At 41.6% G+C, this 21079-nt stretch overlaps 1 protein-coding gene and 1 long non-coding RNA gene across 9 annotated transcripts in view; both read left to right on the top strand.

Annotated features, from left to right (window-relative positions):
* The window catches only part of tnika (TRAF2 and NCK interacting kinase a), a 65011-nt gene extending 57060 nt beyond the window's left edge, over positions 1-7951 (top strand). For all 8 annotated transcript variants that reach the window (XM_060052592.1, XM_060052594.1, XM_060052591.1 and 5 more), the window contains 4 exons: positions 259-408; positions 3049-3208; positions 5195-5334; positions 5839-7951. In XM_060052592.1, coding sequence (XP_059908575.1) covers positions 259-408; positions 3049-3208; positions 5195-5334; positions 5839-5922 — 534 coding nt within the window. In that variant the 3' untranslated portion in view covers positions 5923-7951. The remainder of the gene's footprint in view (positions 1-258; positions 409-3048; positions 3209-5194; positions 5335-5838) is intronic.
* Positions 7952-12703: 4752 nt separating this feature from the next.
* Positions 12704-20547, top strand: LOC132458096 (uncharacterized). The gene is made up of 4 exons (XR_009525861.1): positions 12704-13607; positions 13799-13965; positions 14159-14300; positions 15046-20547. It is a non-coding gene; the product is annotated as an uncharacterized LOC132458096 (long non-coding RNA).
* The last annotated feature ends 532 nt before the right edge of the window (positions 20548-21079 follow it).

The following is a 21079-nucleotide window of genomic DNA, read 5'->3' as shown; positions in this document are numbered from 1 at the left end:
CATGTTACAAGTTTATGGATCAAACCGTTTTTGTAAAATTACAATCTTGAAGATTGTACTTATTTTATTGATGGTTCTTGAAGTTTGTTTGTTTGATAAATATATATATATATGATATATATGATTTGATACGGTATACAACTATGTGCTATTATAACTGTTGGAGCTTAATGTTTCTAATTGATAGTTGGTTTCATTTGATTATGCTTTAATATCTCTGTCTGTGTGTGTGTCTGTCTGTCTGTATGTCTGTCTCAGTCGTTCACCGAGCTTCAGCACCGCCCTCAGCTGGTTGACCTGACGGTGGAGGAGGGTCAGAGGTTAAAGGTCATCTACGGCTCCAGCGTGGGCTTCCATGTCATCGACGTGGACTCCGGGAACCCCTACGACATCTACATCCCCTCCCATGTGAGTGTGTGTGTGTTTGCTGTCATTTGTGTCTGTGTGTACTGTGTGTTTTGCAGAAATATTTTTTAGGATGTAAGCATGTTCCTTTTTCTCCTTGAATGTTTCCCATTCCTTCTTTTTGGGAAGATTGTGGATTGTAGTCTTCAAAAATAATCTTTATTTAAAAATAAGTAAACACGTGGTACGCATAACACAGGTTGTTTGATTTTTAAATGGACACATTTACAATGGAAAAAATGTAATAGATAATTTAGAATAAATATATAATAATATTGATCAGTAAATAAAGTTGTATTATTTCACAAATACCATTGCCTGCTACATTATGTTTTCCATCGCTGCTTTGTGTTCATATCATTTTCTAAATAAACCCACTGAGAGCTATGCAGCATTGCTGAACTATCTTACCACTGCTTTCTAATGGCCGTGGCCTTCCTGCAGTCATGTTTGTGTATGAAAGGGCTGCTCTCCTGCCTCAGCCACTGCTTGGTATTAATCAACTCTTTAAGAGTTTACTACAGATTATTTCTACAGGATATAGTTGTTACCACTGCTCCCCTCGCCCCTATACACCCATTACAAAGGATCATAATTAATATACTTAATATAATAACAGTTGCATGCTTTAAGCCCAGCAAGTCTCTTCATTAACCCTAATTAACCTAAATGTATTGATTAGCATGGATCAATGTTACTCCAAGCATGCTAGGCCTCTCCGGAAGCCATGATTATGGCTGTTTAATCGCTGATGTTGATCTGTTGTTGCAATTCAATTATGAAACTGTTGGGTTTAATAACCTGACCTGAGTGACCGTTCTTTATTTGTTCTTTATTTCTGTATTTCGTGTTCTCCTCTTCCTCGCTTCTGTCTGCTCGACAGATGAAGATCACAATCTGCCTCTTGTCTTCTAGACTCGATCAAAAGATCGCGATCAATAGATCCATGATTAAACCCTGTATCTCAGAACCCCTGTAGAACTAAAGGAGAGGTTTCTGTGTACAAAACGGTTCAATGCGCCGTAGAGATTAACGCACGACACACACACACCCAGATATCTGTTTTAGCCGGAAGGGAATCATTTTGCCAATAGACCTCTGAAGAATAAGTCCCGCCTCCGAGGCTCCCGGTTCCATCGGTCCAATGTCTATGGGAAACAACATGGGGTTTATGAATGATTGTACATAACAAAGTCTTTAGGTGGCGAAGAAGTGAAAGCTGCTCACGATTTCAACCAAACACTCTTTCCATCTACATTCCACTTGGGTTTTGGATTGGCTGTGCCGTTAAAGTAGCATTTATAATCGCTTACTACTTACTGCAACGACAATCCAAAACCCACGTGGAATCTAGATGGAAAAACTGTGTGGTTCAAAACGTGAGCAGCTTTTACTTCTTCGCCACCTAGAGAGTTTGTTATGTACGATCATTCAGAAACCCCATCTTATATCCCATTGACATTTGACCGATGGAACCGGAGCCTCGGAGGCGTTACTTATTCTTCAGAGGTAATAGTAAACTTATATATATATATATATATATATATATATATATATATATATATATATATATATATATATATAATATTTAAAGAATAAACCCTGTGCTTACCAGAATGCGAGAGGGACAGCCTTGATTGTTACTAGCGGATCGGCCTCGCCAACCATCACCATCAGAATGAAAACCCAGGTCCTCTGGAAGTCGGGAGATATAATTTGAAAAGATTTTTCATCAAACACTGCACGCTACTGAATATTGCGGTAATGTGGCCTTCCTCGAGCTAAATATCAAGCATCTGAATGACGGATGACCACAAGGAACACTTTACTTTTGGCACATACGTTGGTGTAAACTTCAGTGCCGTTGCTACGCTACTGTTCGGTCACACCTTTTGGGCCAGCTGGCTTGCAGACGCTCTGAGGGCATTGCTGTGTTAAAGGTCATTAAGCCACCTCAAGTGTGTGTGCAAGTGTATTCTCACCATGCATGAGAGGGCACAACACTTACGTCGGGGGCAAACCGTCCTGTCACTGTTGGCCTGGCAACCGTTTCCTGCAGGCTTGAAGGAATCTTGTCACGAACCTTGGACCCGAGCACTTAGTTTTTGTTATCATCCTATACTATGTGCTGTTTCTTTGAGTCAGTATCCATCTCCTCTAGCCTGGCTCTGCCCGCCTAAGTACTTCCACTCAATTTTAATTTCCCGTCAGTACTACTTCTGGGGCTGCGGTATGTTAGTGGGTTTTCTCCGTCCAAATTTCGTGCGTCCAATCAGCGACCATAGGGAGTGGCTGAGAACAATGATGTTAAAGTCAGCTCTCGTTGACGGACATCTTCACGCACAGTGTTTGGTTTGTTTACAGCCTGCGCGCAACGTGATTCCCGGCCAAACGTTAGCGATTGGTTATTATGGCTGATCCAGAGTGGCACTGGGCAGATCCAATAGATTTAAACTTTAACAGACACCCGCCTTCAAGCGAGTTAACGTTTGTCAATTGAGTAGGTCCAGACTCTCTGTGCAAATGAAATGAAGTACGAGAGTCTGGTAGGACCGGGCTACATCTCCTCATCACACCACGTGAGAAAGCGTTCACCTATGTGTGTGTTCACTCCTGACTGCGGTGGTCTGTGCGTGTGTTTAGATTCAGAGCCAGGTGACCCCCCATGCCATCGTGGTGCTCCCCAGGACGGAGGGCATGGAGATGCTGCTGTGCTACGAGGACGAGGGCGTCTACGTCAACACCTACGGGCGCATCACCAAAGACGTGGTGCTGCAGTGGGGAGAGATGCCCACCTCTGTTGGTAGGTTGTGTGTGTGTGTGCAGTGTTTCCCACAGACCAAGGACCAATGTGTGGTGGTGCGGGGGGGGGGGGGTGGGGGTGACATCGGTGGGTTCATGTGTTAGCATCGTCGTTCTCGTTGTGTGTGTGTGAGAATGACAGGGAGAACGAGTGCTATGCAGAGATTAATGGACGGAACGATTTTTAGATTTCCAAATCGCGTTATTAAAAAAATATATACGGTATATTAAAAAAAAAATTAAATTTTTATTTTTATTTTTTTTAAATGACAGAATCAATTCGTGGCGCTCGATGTTGATTCTGTGGCGCCGCGCCACACAATGGTCTATGTATGGGAAACACTGGTGTGTGTGTGTGTGTGTGTGTGTTTTTCGTTTCTACACATTGATTCGGAATCATGTGCCCTCATCCGTGCGAAGGCTTAAACAAACAAGGGTGCTTGTAGACAGACACAGTCACACACACACACACACAGAAACACAGTGTTTCACACCCTCCCCAACCGAGGTTTCGCCTGTTCTTCCATTGGACCATGACAGCGCAGAGTGTGGTGTGCTTATGTTTAATGTTTCACTGTTTCAATGTTTCACTTGAACTAGTGGCCCCGCCTTGTGGGTTGCATGATCCACAATGCCTCATGCAGAACTGTATCCCACAGCGCTACGATCTAAGGGCCTGATGAGAACCATGCCAATCCTCTCAAAGGGGGTCTCACCTTACATAAAATAATAAAATAATGGGCAAATGTCCCATGGGTGCAGCCCTCCGGAGTCAGGCCCCGTCGGGCCAGCAGCCCCCGCTTCCCCATTGGGTGATTCCCCCGGCAGCACCAACCATTCATATCCCTTTCTTTCTTCTCCCCTCCTACAGCTGCGTCTGAGCACCCCCCTCCCCTCTCCGTCCCACTCACACCACAGCAACCTCATCCCAACAAAAGCTCATTGAGAGCGGATTTATTTCAGATTAGTCTTGTTTACACATTGGGAAATGCTTCCACATATTTCCACCCAGTGAGTGCCTCACAGTGTCCTGCACTGTTACATGAACATATAAAGCAATGAATCAAGCGGTTGAGAACTCCACTCTGCACATACGGCAATTTGCCGCAACAACGCACACAATGAGTTTGTTTGACGTACTGTAATTATGTGAAGAAGGAATTGAGATTAGAACGCCACTCTACACATATGGCGACAACACAAACACGTATTAGATTTAGTTTTATATTATGGCCCATCATAAAATGTGATCGATTCATTTGAAAGCCATTAAATATATTTGAATAGCTTCAGAAAGACTGAACACTCATTATTAAATCCACGATCATGAATAAAGGATGTTCAATAATCAATTTGAGAGACCTGTTGGTTTGAGAGACATTTGATATATTATAGGCTATATAAGATTTATACAGATCCAACACCCAGCTTTATTCCTTGACTGATATGACTATATAGACTTTGCGGTTACTTCGTCTCGCTTCTTTTTTAATCCCTTGCAACTGAGGGCTTGTGTCTTTTAATCTTGCACGGATGAACTATCGTTTCTTCCTGTGAGTGTCTTTTCCCCATGGCTGGGCGTGGCTCCGCAATGGACAGCAGTCGAGGAATTCATGTTGATATGTGTTAGTGTTAAGGGTACAGCGGTAAGGGAAACGCTATGGCAGATAGGGATTTCAGAAAGAACACTTTAAGCACACTGTTTTGAATTAGTGATGAATTCCACTTTCACGTACTCCACTGCCCCTGTGTACTAGTTCTTTGTTGTAGCATGACATGCCTTTCTGAGCATTTGTTCTGGTGTTTTTAGAAGAATACAATACAGTTACCGTCCAGTAACGAGTTGGAATCTGACAACACTTTTTCTAATACACGTCTCCCTAGTGCCTTCACATACGCAAAAAATGCAACCAAAACGTACTATATATCCTGAAATCTCCACTGACAACTTGCGGCGTTTTTCTACCTTCTCCCTGTCCTCCTCCAGCCTACATCCACTCCAACCAGATCATGGGCTGGGGCGAGAAGGCCATCGAGATCCGCTCTGTAGAGACGGGACACCTGGATGGGGTCTTCATGCACAAGAGAGCCCAGAGACTCAAGTTCCTCTGCGAACGCAACGACAAGGTGAGTCTTCAACCAAGTATGGAATTAAAGCGAAATTACCCTAGAAACTGAATGTGTCCTATTTTCACAGGGACCATAAAATGTCCTGTGAGTCAAGTGAGCGTAGGTTGTAAGATGAGCTAATTTAAGATGAGTCAATCCAAGATCAATCTGTTGGAGATGGGGATTCTGCTTGATCATTTTTATGTTAAGATGAGACATCTCGATCACTTTACGATTAAAAAAAAGAATAATGCAAATATCAGAATGGTCATCATTGGATGGAAAATGATCATATGCAAAATGACAATTGTTGATTATGAGGCGGGGCATACATGTAAAGATTATGAATTCTAGTGGTGAAGGTTTTGACTTCCAGCTCAAAGGTTCGGGGTTCAAAACCAAACTATCCACAGTGTGCCTCGTAGTCAGTCACGAGCAGGAGGCTTAGCTCCCAATGAATGATGTTTATCTAAAATGGTTTACTTTGGATAATAGTAATGGCATGTTGTTATCTCCTCCTAGGTGTTCTTTGCGTCGGTGCGGTCGGGTGGCAGCAGCCAGGTCTTCTTCATGACCCTCAACAGGAGCTCTATGATGAACTGGTGAAGGCCTCTCCGACCCTGAGGCTACACTACCCCATTGGCCAGTTCCCAAATCACTCGAGGACTCGGCACCTATCGATCAGATGACAATGCAATCCCCACTCCAGAAGTGAATCCATTTCGTCAGTGAACGAGGGACTAAAACTAATCTTTGGAGAACGTGCGCGTTACTGTATAGAAGATAACTTCAATTGTGAACTAAACGAAGAGATCTTAACCCTTAAAGAGAGACTGTTTTGACGGTCGACCACGAGAAAGAGGTTTCTCTTATGGTCGCCTTATTGGTGCCACTGGATTCCAAATATTGCTCTTTTCCTTCCTTTCTATCTATCTATCTATCAATCTATCTTCTGTCTATCTTCTGCACCTCACTTTTGAGCTTTCTTGATTTCATTCTCCTCCCTACCTCTCGCACTTTTCCTTTCTTTCTTTCCTGCTCTTTCTCTCTGCAGTCCAGTGCAATTAATTCTTAAGGAACTGTAAAATCACTGTAGAACCACACAATGCACCTATGTTGACACACACACACACACACACACACACACACACACACACACACACACACACACACACACACACACACACACACACACACACACACACACACACACACACACACACACACACACACACACACTTTCCACACCACCTCTTGCTTCCTTTCTGGCTTCCTGTCTGACCTACTTTCTGTTGGCTGAGGGAAGGGAATAGAATTGAATGCAGGAAGTCAGTATTTTCACACGAAGTATCAATACATACAGTAATATGACGATAAGGCACTAGGACCCTGAGACTGGCTCAGATGACTCCCTCCGGACGGCACCATCCCCCTCTTGTGTGTCCCTCTCTTTCAGCCATCATTCATGTAAATGTATTTTTTTACTTGTTTATTTTCTTCTGCACCCCTGCGCCTCCTAGTGGAGAATAACAGTATGCAAAGATGAAGCCATCAGCCCTTTAAAATTAGACCCTGGTCATGTGGACCCTTCCTTTGATCCATCCTTCCTTTCCTCCTAACGCCTTTCTTCCTTGCCTTATTCCTCTCTCTGTCTCTTCTCTCGATTCCCCCCCCCCCCCCCCCCTCTCTATTCACTCAATAACTTATCCAGGTGCTGCATCAGCTATACTGTAGTTTTTAAATGCAACGACATGAGCATCTTTCTTATCATGGGATCATTAGAAATGTGTTTCAACCTTTTTCTATTATCCTATCATCCTTTTATTTTTTTCGTTGGCGCACCGTACAAGCAAAGAGCTGCTTGGCATTCGAGCTTTGTGAAATGTACAGCACATCTGTGTTCCAGTATCTGTGTGTGTGTGTGTGTGTGTGTGTGTGTGTGTGTGTGTAGGTTGGTGTTGTGAGACAAGCAAGATGAAAAAAGACTTTCACAGTATCTAAGGAGTCTAAACATTGCGGTCCCTCGATTCCGACCAAGTCTTTCCTTGCACACGCATCATGAGTTTATGAAATGGGTTGACACACTAATATCCCCATATATTTCCCTTCTTTTTTATTTGTTATCATAGTGGGTCATTAACGCAAAACCACATTGAGGTTTTGTTGCAAGGTGGGATAGAAGATGAGGGAGGTGACCTATTCTTTCGAACAGCGGACGGCGGTTACAGTTGGTTGCGCAAAGACAAACTTAACCTGACAACTGAGAAATTGGAGGCGAGAAGATCAGAGTATGATCTTTTAAAAAAAGTTCTTGTGGTCTAAAGACCTTGCAGAACGAGTTGCATAATGTCTTGCGTGACGTGACGTTCAAATGACATGTTTTTTCTTTCTATGATTGGTATACTGGTTTAACACATTCCTTAAGTTTGATCATTGTTATTACATTTAGTGTAAACTATTGGAAGCAATATCATTTTTTTCTCTCCTTTAACAGACGTCTGCCAATATAATGTGTCTCTATGTGACAGATTCATGTTTAATCGCCAATATGATAAAAAAAAAAAACTACAAACGAAATAACAAATCATCGATAGTTTTTTCTTAATTGCCAATTTTGTTATGTTTTTCCTCAACTGACCAAAAGTACTGTAATTTAATTGTTCTTATTATTTTTGACAAAACAAACTGCTGTGTTTATGATCGTGGTTATGAAGGGCAGGCTAACTGGCTAGCAATAACAAGCTGTTCAGATCAAACTACTGTCTTCCTTTAGTGTGTGTGTGTGTGTGTGTGTGTCTGTGTGCACATTGCCATTCTTAGTTATGAAGTTGTAATGGTCACTCATTCGGTTGCAGAACCCTTATCGTCATAATTATTACATTGTTTACTTTATTTTGAAAGTGTTTTTACTAATCTAGCATCCTGTTATGGGAGGATTGGTTCTTTGTTTTGTAAAAAAAGATGCTGTACTGAATAAATAAAGTACCGTACAACATTACACAGCAATACAAACATAGCGTGTGTGTGTGTGTGTGTGTGTTGCATTCTTTCTTTCCCATTCTCCCCCAAGACATACAAGTTCTTGATAAAAAAACAAGGAAATAGGTCTAATATAGCATGACCTTTACCTTCAGGCCAATGTGTAAAGATAAACAAACTGGAATCTAAAGGCCCATTATTTTATTATTTAGCAAAGGGAATTTCAACCACTTGATTGGTCGAAATTGACCACGAACGGAATGGGGGATTGGCAATGCGTTCTCTATAAATTGATGATCATGCTAGCAATCTCTCCTTTACACCGAACTCACGTAATAAGATAGTCATCAATCAATACGAAAATGACTGGTTGTGTTGCAATCAACTGCGTGAATCGATCGGAATCCAAGATATCCCTTTACAGGTATGTGAAAGATAATTTCTAAACTAATAATTAATAATTAAAAAAAAACGTTATCGTCAAATAACATTGGAATTCCACCACGCAGCAAGCTAACATTAGCTTAAAGTTAGAGCTAAGTTATTTGTTAGGCTTAGCAATCATGTTAGCGATGCAGTTCTTAACTTTAGATTGAAGTGATGTACAAATTTGAGATATACTGACTATTCTGTATTGTTTTATGAGCGTACATATTCATTTAAATGGTTTATTTCTAATATGTTGGAGGTGATGCATGCCGGTTTTACGAGGCATTTATGGAAACTACTAGCCTGGCAAGCCAGACCCATATCGGAAAGATATTGGGTCTGGTCTCGTACGGTGGCAGTGTGGGCGGGATAAACGGTTGTCTCTCAAGTTCCCTCTGCACGCAGGTGTCTTTTTAAAGGAGGCAAGATTTTTAATTAAAAAGGTAGATGATTCTTAAATTGTAATAATAATATTTTTACTACATGATAGTGTTCCTTCCTATTGTTTTTTTTTAATGATTTGAAATATCCTTGTTGATAATAAAATTTCTCCACAGCCCCCCGCTCCGACAGAAGGAAAGGCTCCGCCAGTGGTTGAAAAACATTAACCGCATGTTGTGGGTACCAAATGTGTGTAGCAGATTATGTGCCTGCCATTTCACAGAGGACTGCTTCACCTTCAATCGCAGACTCAAGCCAGATGCGGTACCCACCCTTTTCGGCAGCCCTGGAGCACCCATCTAAGGTAAGGGCAGAGGTAAGTAATGTGAATCAAGTCTTTTTAGATGTTGAAGGTGTTGTTGATGAAGCTGATGAGGTACAGGTGAATGTTTCGGAAGCCACAGACAGAGGTTGCAGGTATTGTTGATGAAGCTGTTAAGGTAAAGGTTAATGTTTCTGAAGCCACAACATCAAACAGTGCTGACAATTATAATGCAGTGAAGAAATCTCATATATCTTTCAAAAGGCAGGCTCAAAATAAACTTGGATCTATTAGAAAAAAGATTGATAGATTGGTGCAGCAGAAGAGTAGGACTTTTAAGATAAAAGTTTCCTGCTTAACTCAGGTCATCACTTCTCTCAAGGAGAAACTTCTAATTTCTACTGCCTGTGCAGAGATGCTGGAGAACACCTTCCGTGGAGTCCATAAGACCTTGCTCTCCAGAAGGGTGCTTGATAAAGGTCAAAAGTGTCGGAGGAGTTGCGTTAATTTGCGATGACTCTGCACTTCTATTCCGCCAAAGCTTATAGATATGTGTGTAAAGTGTTTGACCTTATACTTCCCCATCTCGACACCATCTGGAGGTGGTACAGACAAATTTCTGCGGATCCCGGTTTTACAAAGCCTGCATTTTCTGCTCTTGCATGTCATGTGCAGAACAGAAAAGTTGAAGGAAAGGAGACCCTTTGTGCTCTCATGTTGGATGAAGTGGCAATTCGAAAGCACGTGGAATATGCAGCTGGAAGATTCTATGGTTATGTGGACCTTGGCCGTGGCACTGTTGATGACCAGCAAAAGATGCCTTGGTCCTCATGGTTGTAGCCATCAACGACTCCTGGAAAATCCCTGTTGCCTATTTCCTCATTGACAAAATTACTGAAGAGTGTGCCAACATCATCAGTGAATGCCTTCATCGACTCCATGCCACCAGAGTTCGTACAGTCTCTTTGACTTGCGATGGACCATCATGCCACTTTTCCATGCTGAGAGCCCTGGGAGCAACATTGGATGTCAATAAGATGAGATCCTCTTTTGCACATCCTGCTGATCATCACAATTGGTCCATGCTGCTGGATGTTTGCCATATGTTGAAGCTGCTCAGAAACACATTGGCTGAAGGAGGTTTACTCTGAACTCCAAATGGAGAAATCCGTTGGAAATGCATTGAGGAGTTGAATAAACTTGAAGAGATGGAGGGATTACGACTTGGAAACAAGTTAAAAATGGCTCATGTACGGTGGGAGAAACAGAAGATGAAGGTGAAGCATGCAGCTCAGGTGTTCAGCAGCAGTGTAGCAGATTCTCTTGAGTACTGTAACACACAGTTGCATCTTCCACAATTCAGCAGATGTGAGGAGACAGTGAAGTTTCTGAGAACCATTGATGCTGCCTTCGATGTCCTTAACAGCCGGAACCCTTTGGGGAAGGGGTCCAAAGCCCCAATGAGGACATCCAACAAAGACCAGACAGGAAATCCTGCTAAAGGCTCAAAGGTCACTCTTGGAACTGAAAGACAGCAAAGGGAAGCTGGTGCATTTAGGCCCAAGGAAAACATGTGTAGTTGGCTTTATTGCCAGTTGCGCAAGTGCATGGAATATTTTCCATGAAGTGGTCATCCAGCCAAACGCACCGAGCCAAGATCAACTTGAGCGGTTCTTCTCCTCCCTGAGAGCATGTGATGGATTCAACAACAATCCCACATCAAGACAGTTTACAGCCAGACCCTCCAGGATTTCACGATGTTGCGATTTGCAACTTCAACGCAACATCAACCAATCACTGTGAATTGAGTGCGGTGTCTCAATTTTAACCAACCACCGCAACTTTCCCGCAAATTTGACCAATCAGTGGCGTCGTCTTGAACTGACGCCTTCCGCCTTACTTCCGTGTTTACTACTTCAAGCATTCATGCAGCATGTGCGCGTCCAACGTTTCACACTTGCAGAAGAAAATAACTGCGAAAGATCGCAAAAAGGGGTCGGCTTAGCTCAGGAGGTAGAGCAGTTGTCTTGTAACCGAAAGGTTGCTAGTTCAATCCCCAGCTTCTCCTAGCTGAGTGTTGATGTGTCCCTGAGCAAGACACTAAACCCCAACTGCTCCTGACAAGCTGGCTGTCGCCTTGCATGGTTGACTCTGACGTCGGTGTGTCAATGTGTGTATTAAACGTTGTAAGTCGCTTTGTGTCTGCTAAATGCCCTAATTGTAAATTTGTTAAAGCAGTATCCTGGTATTCTACATGAAAGCGGGGGTAAATTATTTTGCGCTGCATGCAATATTGTGGTGGAACAAAAGCGGAAATCTTCCATTGATAAGCATTTTGCCACCGCAAAACATAGCTACAGAACTGCAGGCAGGATGTCAGACGACGAGGCAGATCACTATGACGCAGGCTGTTGCATCCAAGTCAATTGCCTGCGCGGAAAGAATCAAGAATAAATTATTCATAGGACCATTTCTCAGTGTTTTTGTTCTTCTAATGGTTTTTTTCAGTAAGAACTTAATATTTAACAAATTACTCTGGGAAAATTGCAGTAATAACATCAGGAAAATCACATCTTTTTTCGCAACTTTCACTTCCTCTCGCACTGTAATTGCAACAAAAACATTAAAAACACCGGAACTTTCATCGCAACTTTTTGGAAAGCTCACACGTCAGGCATTTTAACAATCTCAAAAAAAGCCTGTAAAATCCTGGAGGGACTGTACAGCTGCCTATAAGCATCTTCTTCCAGTCCCAAGTAAAGACGAACTGGCAACTGCATCCTACGTGATAATACCACCATCATGGATGTCACACCTGCTGCAGCAAACACCTTGCGCAGGTTTGATCTGAAGCCTGTGGAGCATTCTGACCATGAATACCAGCACTGCCTAAATGTTGACACTGTGTCCGACTACAAGGATGCCGCAATCAGCTACATGGCTGGCATTGTGGTCAAAAAGCTAAAGGAAAGGCATACCTGCATGCCTGCTTACTTTATCCACCGTACATCCCTTCATTCTGTTGAAGAATCTTGGAGGTTTGGCAAAAGCATCTGCCGGGATAGTTGCTATGTGCAGGGAGTCGGAGCGTTGCTTTCAGAGAATTTGAGAACAACTTCTGGCAAACTCTCCCAGGGACATGGTATATCATGAGCAACGGCCAACGCACAGAGCTGTTGGCCGTGATTTTATACATACAATTATATTATAGTATATACTATTATATATAGAGCTCCGGGAGTCGCAAACGGCAACAATCACTTTCTCCTCCATGCTGCAGTTCACCCCGGACTGCACTGCACTGAGTTTGACGGTTAAACGCTGATTATCTGTTACGTTACACATGTCACTCAGTTGTCATGCTGTTGAACGCTGATTGGCTGTCATCACGACAAAAACTTGTCGCCGTTTTTCCCTCGCGAAAAATTCGCCCGATACGCGTCTCTACGTTCACTTTGAATGGGATCTTGTCGCCCCATCGCGTTTGGTGTGAACGCACAATGCGCTTCTTCCTCGGCGGCGCCATGTTTGCTGCGTTCTGAACCAAATCAAAGCAGCGTGTGTGTGACGTCATGACGCATTTGCCGTGACCGGAACCGATAAGCGGAATCGTAAAGCAGGCTTGCTAATGATTCCAAGGAATCGGTTGACAAGGCACCGGTTCTGAACAAGAACCGGTTCTCGATTCCCATCCCTAGTTGTGACTGTCTGAGTTTGTGATATGAGTCTACAGTCTCGTATTTATAAACATGTTTCATGTATTTATGTTTTTTACATGTTGTGACAGTGCCTCAGTTTGTGATTGGAGTCAATGTTCTAGTATTATCTTTGTTCTATCTATAGTCTTTGTTCTATGTTCCCACTCTTGGCCTACGACTTGACGTGGTGAGTAGGCTTTAAACTAAGACATGCCTTTTATATTTTTGGTTTGGTTCAGTCTATCTTATAAATGTTACCAAGCCTTAATTAAACCCCTTGTCTTCGGTTTGCAGAAACTCGAAACTTCAGAGTATATTTTATCTTAAGGTAGATAATCTTTTTTGTTTCCTCATCAGATCCCAGTCCGTCATGCTCCTCTACTTGTCGGCCGTGCCACCATCATGCATCACTTCTCAGCGCCCTGCCCAGCTGGATCTTATTCCGTTACTCCAGCTCTTTCATAAAAGTGACAAATATAAAGGTAAAACACACCTGTACCTCCCCAGGTGATTAACTATATGCATTTCCTTTGCTAATGCTCCATCCAGTGTTCAAACACAAACACAAAACTGCATATATATTTACACGTCACTTGTACTGTATGAAATTCTCCTCCTTGCTTTTTATGCTCTCCATAACTTGGCCCCCCCTTACAGCTCTGACCTCCTCCAGACATACAGCCCTACCGGTAATCCCTGCTTTTCCTCCTCCTTCCTCCTCACCACCTGCACTGGCTGTCATCCATGGGGTCCCAACTTTCAGCCGCACAGCCATTCGTCTCTGGAACTCTCCCACATTCCATCCGTGACACTGACTCTATCTCCCCACAATCCAATCAGGTCTTAAAATCCACATCTCCAAACTTGTATATTCAATGTAATTCTTAGTATTTTAGTCAGTTGTTGTTTTAAAGTGTTTTGAAGTGTTTTAAATGTTTTATTAATTATACATGTAAGCTGTCATTAAGTTCCCTGAAAGATACCCATATTATTATTATTATTATTATTATTAATATAACATAATGCTCCTCAGGCGCTTCACAACCTGCTGATTGGTGCTAGCACCAATGCGCTCAGTGGCGCCATCTGGTGGAAATAGGTGGTACAGCGCCTCAACCACCTGCCCCCTGGACCTTCAGGGATGCTGGGCCGGAGCTGGGTTGCCATGATACATTGTGAGTAGCAAAACAAACTTACACACTTCAGTTGTTGATGGGATTCCTCCAGATGGGCTTAGTCAGTCTCCATTCAAATTGTAGACATTTGTATCTTTCTCATGAACGAGAGTTCCCTAATGGTCATTAAAGACTGATCAGCAGATTAAGCCCAAATGCAACACATTGTTTTCCTTGAAAGAAATGAACCACATGGCATTACAGTGTTTTGCGTAGCATGTTCCCCTAATAGCATTCGCCTCAGATGCCAATAATAATTTCTCTTATCACACGCCCACAGAAACATGTCATGATAGTGCAGAATGCGTTTTCTTCTCAAGAACTTAGTGAAGCATTTCTCTTTTGCTGAAAGCGGTACGGTGGCTTGCGTATTGAGTGCCTGTCTAGTGAATAGAAGTGCCTGGGATAGAATCCCAGCATTATCTCGCGTTGTCTACTGTTGTGGTCTGGACAGAGAAATTTGTAGCAGTTGTCCTGGCTTTAAAGGTGACATATATCATACCACCAGGTAATGGCTAATCACACTCACACCTGGTGGTATCTCTCAGGAAGCTATTAGATGTTACATTACTGTACATAACTGTACAACTGTTTATTCTAGAAAAATATGTGTACACTTTATTATATTAAGTTTTATGAGATGTTTCTTCACAATGTTAATAATTAATTATAATGACTCAGAACTGTGAATCTCAGGCTCTGCCCTCTCCCTGTTCACATCCTACCTCACGGATCGCACTTACAGGGTAACCTGGAAATAATTGGTGTCTGACCCTTGTAGTCCCACCACTGGGTCCCCCAGGGTCCTGTTCCTGGAACCTGCCTCAGAGGAGCCCGTCGTCGGCAGTCCTAGTACTTGCATAGTCAAATGCCATGTCAGAGGTGCACTTCACATATTTGGTGAACACCCCAGCCGGCGTTAGCCCAGAGGGAAACGACCAACACTTGAACCCTTGACCTCTAAAAGAGAAATGGGGCTATTTCCTGTGATGGGGGGGGGGGGGGGAATTAGAATGAGGATTTAAACGTCATTCATATCCAACTGCACAAACCATTCTGAATCGAACCCAGCAGCTGTGTGGTTGACATTTGAAATTTGATTTTCGTTAGAGAACCGTTGACACCAGCTTCCTTCTCTTTTAGGTGCTACAAAGTACCTGCTGTGCGGGACTTTCTGAACTGACACCTTTTCACTGCCCCTTTTATGAACACAACATCCCTAAGAGGCCCGTTTCGAAAATAGATCAAGAGAGAAACCCGATAGAGAAGAGCAAGGGACATATAAGGTGCATCCAGGATGTCAATCTCCCGGCTAGGCAATTGTTTCAATATGTTACCCTGAAAGGAAAAAGCTTTCACTGCACATATGGCGTTTTTGTATTATATTTTTTTAATTAAGACATTCCTTTTTTCAACTTCAATCTGTTACTTCGTCTGCATTTGGGTCCTCACTTCAAACCCTATCAGTATTAAAGGAGAGATGAGCTAGCAGTACAAAGTCATGTTTGTAGATAAATAATAAATAAAATCACCTTTTTATATTTTAATACATACTTTGTTATGTTTTGGTTGTTTAGATGGATTAATTACCTCTGAAACTTTACTTTCAGTTTGTTCTTATTTCCACACACTATCTTAACTGCAACATAAAGAACCATTGTAAATAACATAGTATGACTTTTTGGTTTATCCTTTGAAAGCCACTGCTGCCACAACACTTAATTATTGCAGTAGTTTAAATTTATGACAGAGGGCTTCCATTATTTCCAAACCCATACTGTCTGTAAGCAGGCGTGCCTGTGCTTCAAAACTCTTTGATCTGATCTATAAATATAATAATAAACGCATCCTGAAACAGTTAATGTTAGTTTAATTTGTATTTTATTAAAGAGTTTAATATCTTTGGATTAACTTTTTGTAATTTGGTCAGAAAGTCCAATGTGAATCTTTCAACTTCTATTGAAGCAACAATTTGTCCTGCAGGTGGCACTAACTGACTGCTTTGGAGGTTTTTGTGTATAAACTACAACACCATTTCAGTTAAAGGGAACAGGCAATATTCTCTTGACTCCCGTCTGGGAGAGAGAATATATGGATATTCACTGTATAACTCAAATAAATAAATAAAATGTAACCTCATATTATCCTCAAGACGAGACATGCTGCCCAGATGATGTGTATATTCTGGGATTTTAGGAAATGTGAAATGCGACTAGCGTAGCCATTTGAAGGCCAAGTGCCTTATCTTGGTCCAAGCAATGTTTTTTTTTTTCTCAGACTGAAGCAAACGTCCTTGAGTTTCTGTCTTTTTAGAGATAGTGTCCATTTCGGGCTACATTATGTATGTATAGGCTTGTATCAAGGACAAAGGGCACCACTCTTGCTATGCTTAAGGGTAAAGCAAGTGCTATCTCATCCATCCATAATAGATATACCATACACTAGATGACATGTATTATTATCGGTAATCATTGCCTTGTTCTGTTTATATCCATAGGAAAACTGTGATTGAACTGCCACAGCTTACTATTAAGGTAAATATTAGAAGTAAACGTAATTTCCAAACTATCTCCCATGGTTTGTCAATAGGTCAACAAAAGTATAGTAGTAAAAAACTTGGAAGCTTGAAAAGTAAGAAATCATGTCACATCCTCTGGTTTTCATAATTTGTTTACTTCTCTATGTGTGTGTGTGTGTGTGTGTGTGTGTGTGTGTGTGTGTGTGTATGTGTATATATATATATATATATATATATATATATATATATAGTAAATTTCAGGATTTTTGTCACTGTTCTGCACCCATTTCCAGAAAGCTACCATTTCTAAACAGTCCCTTCACGCCCAGAGCAATTGGCGACGGCATTATTTCAACAGCCATTGTGTTCGCACACAAAATTAATTTAGCAAAAAACGAATTATAATTTTCTGACGCCATATTGCACTATTCTCTGTAGGCAGCAATGAGCATTGTTCAGTTGCTTTGATAGTTATTCATTGCGTAAATAATTGCATACAAAATAGTATTATTAGTAGTAGTAATCACAATGAGCATTGCCTGTTGGATGCACAATTCAACACCTTGTATTACTATGCTCAGGGGACAAACAGGGAATTTACATACCTACCCTTGGCTGAGTGCTTTATATGTATTAGTCTGTATCACCGGTAGGCCTAGACCACAATTTTATTCAATTATATGGTGGAAATATTGGCAATTTTCACTATATATACATTGGAAGCAAACCTCTGAGTGTATGTATATACACTGGAAGCAAACCTCTGAGTGTATGTTTTAACGAAAGCATGGCCATGGGAAGAAGCAGTGACATACATACACAGAGTGTATAATCCTGCATGTTCTAAAAGGAAAGCTTGACCCTTTTATAGTACAAGGAAAGAAAACGCCAACAGTGATGGAGGTGAATTGGTCAAACAGAAAGCCATTAGGAAGTCGGATCCCAGCATGAGGTTTAGTAATGAAAAACTAACAGAGGGAAGTGTTGAATGCTTTCTACGATACAAGATTAATTCAGGAAGTGAACTGGAACAAATGAGAATCTGCTTCAAAGCATGCTTGAATTGGGAAGGGCATCAACATGGGCAAATGGTGACCCTCAAACAAAGATCAGAGTCAACACTCGCTGCATCCGGACTCGTCATAGTTAAATGAGCAATAATAAGAGACCAACAATAGCAGCCATCCACAAATACAGAACTCTTGTTTAACACTGACATTGAAACAACGTATTGAGGATTGAATACTGGAAGTGAAACTTTAATCAATATACCTCTGGCATGGCATTATATATATTTTTCTCTACAAAAGGGCAATACAATCATAATACAAAAGCTACCGGAGGCTGGGAAGTTTGAGTTTGAGAATTGTGAGCGAAAGGTTCTTTCCATATTGAAAACAAGATAAGACAGGAATATTATTCCATCTTTGACTATTTGTCACTTTTCATTTGTATAAGATATTTACACATGCAGCTGAATGTGTATACATTTATCAGTTTTCAGTAGTCATTGAATATGCCAGAATCATATAGGATACATACATACCGTTATATATTCGTGTTTAAGTAATCAGGTGTGGGTGTGATGCATCCCATTCCCAACAAGGACCTGCTCACACACTTATACACGCTTTAACTTATTTTTCAATTTGTTGAGGCCTGTGGACTGTTATCTGGATAGCACAGCTATATTTACACATAGACACAAACAAAAAACACAACACGCATGATAACGTTACCCAATCACTGTTCCTATGTTCAGGTTTATCTGGCTGTGGATTCACTTCCTCCGGCAGTCCTTTTTTCCACCTCCCACTGCTACATCTCACGCATGCATGCCAAATGCGGTGCATTTTTAATCAACCGCCACCAAGGAGTTTAGGGTAAGATAGAGAAACTACTTGTAGACCTGTAATGTTCAAAAGGCTTACACATAAGACGCTTAGTTTATTTTACCATAAAGCCTTTAGGACATTTGTAACTACATGTGGGGTATATGGTTGTATTGACATTAATACAGTGAAATCGAACAATCACCAACAGTGTTCTCTGTCGGAAAGATGCAGAGAACACGGTCTACATTTATGGTTTCAAAAATGGTTGTAATAAGTGTGTCATTCTCGCAGCACGGCGGGGGTATTAGCAGCTGCTACTGAGTTATTGACAAAGACTGAAGTGTGCTAATCGACTTGTGTCGCTTATTACTAGTCAAGCCTCGTCGATCAGGAAGTCTGGTTGTCTTTATTTTATTTATTTATTCCACCATATGCATGTTCTATTTTGTCTGACATTTTAATGTTTCATTAGAACAGGACATTACCGTTTCAAAAGCATTTATCGTCCGCATTACAATTGTCTCCTTTTACGTTGATCCACTTTCATGTCGGATCTGTAAAGATTCTATTTCCCTTCCCTATTTTCCTGGCACAGGCTACCTGAAGAGAAAATGAAACTAGCTTAATGCCAATGTCACTAACAACCTAATAAAGAACTATGGGAGTCAAAGAAACCTCCCCGAGCGTGTTTAAGTTTGTCTCGGATAAGCTTCAAATAACATACAGATTTTACATGGAACAAAAACTGTAATATCAAAGACAGTAGTCGTAAACTTAAATTATTACGGGATTATCACCCAAGCACACTATGCAGCCCTTTTTTGAAGCGGTATAAATATGGTTGCATGGTGCACCATGGGAAATCAAACCCACTCAAGCTTCATTTACGGGTAAGGGAAGAGGAATTCTAAGAAAAGGCCACAACACCTAAGTAAAATCAATACACCCGGTTAATAGAAATCAGCAACTAGTTCCCTTACCCTGTGTTCAGCGCTATTGCCATTAGCCCAGCAGTCACCCTTGCACTATAACTTGGAATAGATTAGCGTAAATGTGCTGTGACAAGTTGGCACAGTGCTGTGCCTCACAGAACATAATTCCTAGCTGGGGAACCATTCTGTGTGGATACTTTACTCTCCCAGTGCACCCTCCTGGTGGTGTCCTTGAGCAAGGCCCTGGCATCAGGACTGGAGTCGGTCCCACTGGCAGCGCGTTGTTGCTTCCCTCTACTCCTAGAAATGGAACCTCGGCCCCAATGGGAAAAATAAATACAAACTAACTCAACAGCTATCCCAAACACATTCCTAGATACGCCATTTACAATTACAGTGAGCAGACATGGTGCAGTTTGACTCAGCCAGTAAATCATGGCCAAGAGAAATATGGCTTCTTTCACACATTGCTAAATCTATCCTTTTCTTTTTTTCATTCACAATGTGTCAACAAACACATTATAACTATACCACCCACTGTACCGCTGTTACAAATTTTTTAAATTGTCTGTTTGGGCCAAATGTTATATTCTGTAATTCGGTGATATTCTGACTGTAAGGTAAGGTAACAGCCGTACAGGAAAAAGATTCAGAAGGAAGACATACAACTATCATTGATGCACTTTGAGGTCGAGCGCGACACCAGAAGTAGTAGACACCGGTCTAGCCAGTAGTAATCGGTAAGGGATTACTATTTTAGACCCAAGGGCCTTTCCGCAGATTGTCTAGCATGATTCTAGAGTTGAGACACAATTATATCCGCAGATTGTACAGCATGATTCTAAAGTTTAGACGCTATTATATCCCCAGATAGTGTGGCATGATTCCAGAGTTTAGACACCATTATATGAACAGATTGTCCAGCATGATTTTAGAATTTGGACACCATTATATCCATAGCTTTTCCAGCATCCTCATAGAGGATTATTATTGATTATTATCAATTTTATTTGATTATTATTATTATTTTGCAAATTGCTTCAGTATGGCTTTGTTTGCCTCTTCCTGTAGTGGTCAAGGGGTGCTAGAGGAAGGCAAGTGGGTAAGCTTGCAAGTGTTTAAATATATATATCTTGGGAGTGTGTGGACGGTGGCTGGTGTGAACAGCCTCACCTGGCCGAGTCTGATTGGACCCTGGGGCTCGGTGAGGTTGCACATTGAGTAATCAGTGTGCCCAGGATGAACCAGCTATCTCCAAACACACTCGGGGAGAGTTCTCCTAGATGGTAACATGAAGCGCAAGGCCATGTGTTTTTTTTCAACAAACCTAAAAGTATTTCAACATCACCACCCCGTGTCCTTTTATCTGGAGGAGCCCAATAGAAGTCACCTAGGTGGAGTGTTGCAGCCACCTAGGTGGTTGTACTATGAACATTCCTCCAGGTATGTGAAAATAAAAAATTTAAACTGGGAGTTCAGAGTGTGTGTTTATAC

This window comes from Gadus macrocephalus, chromosome 5 (genome assembly GCF_031168955.1).
Source record: "Gadus macrocephalus chromosome 5, ASM3116895v1".
Lineage (NCBI taxonomy): Eukaryota > Metazoa > Chordata > Actinopteri > Gadiformes > Gadidae > Gadus > Gadus macrocephalus.
This window is presented reverse-complemented; position numbering and strand designations above follow the sequence as displayed.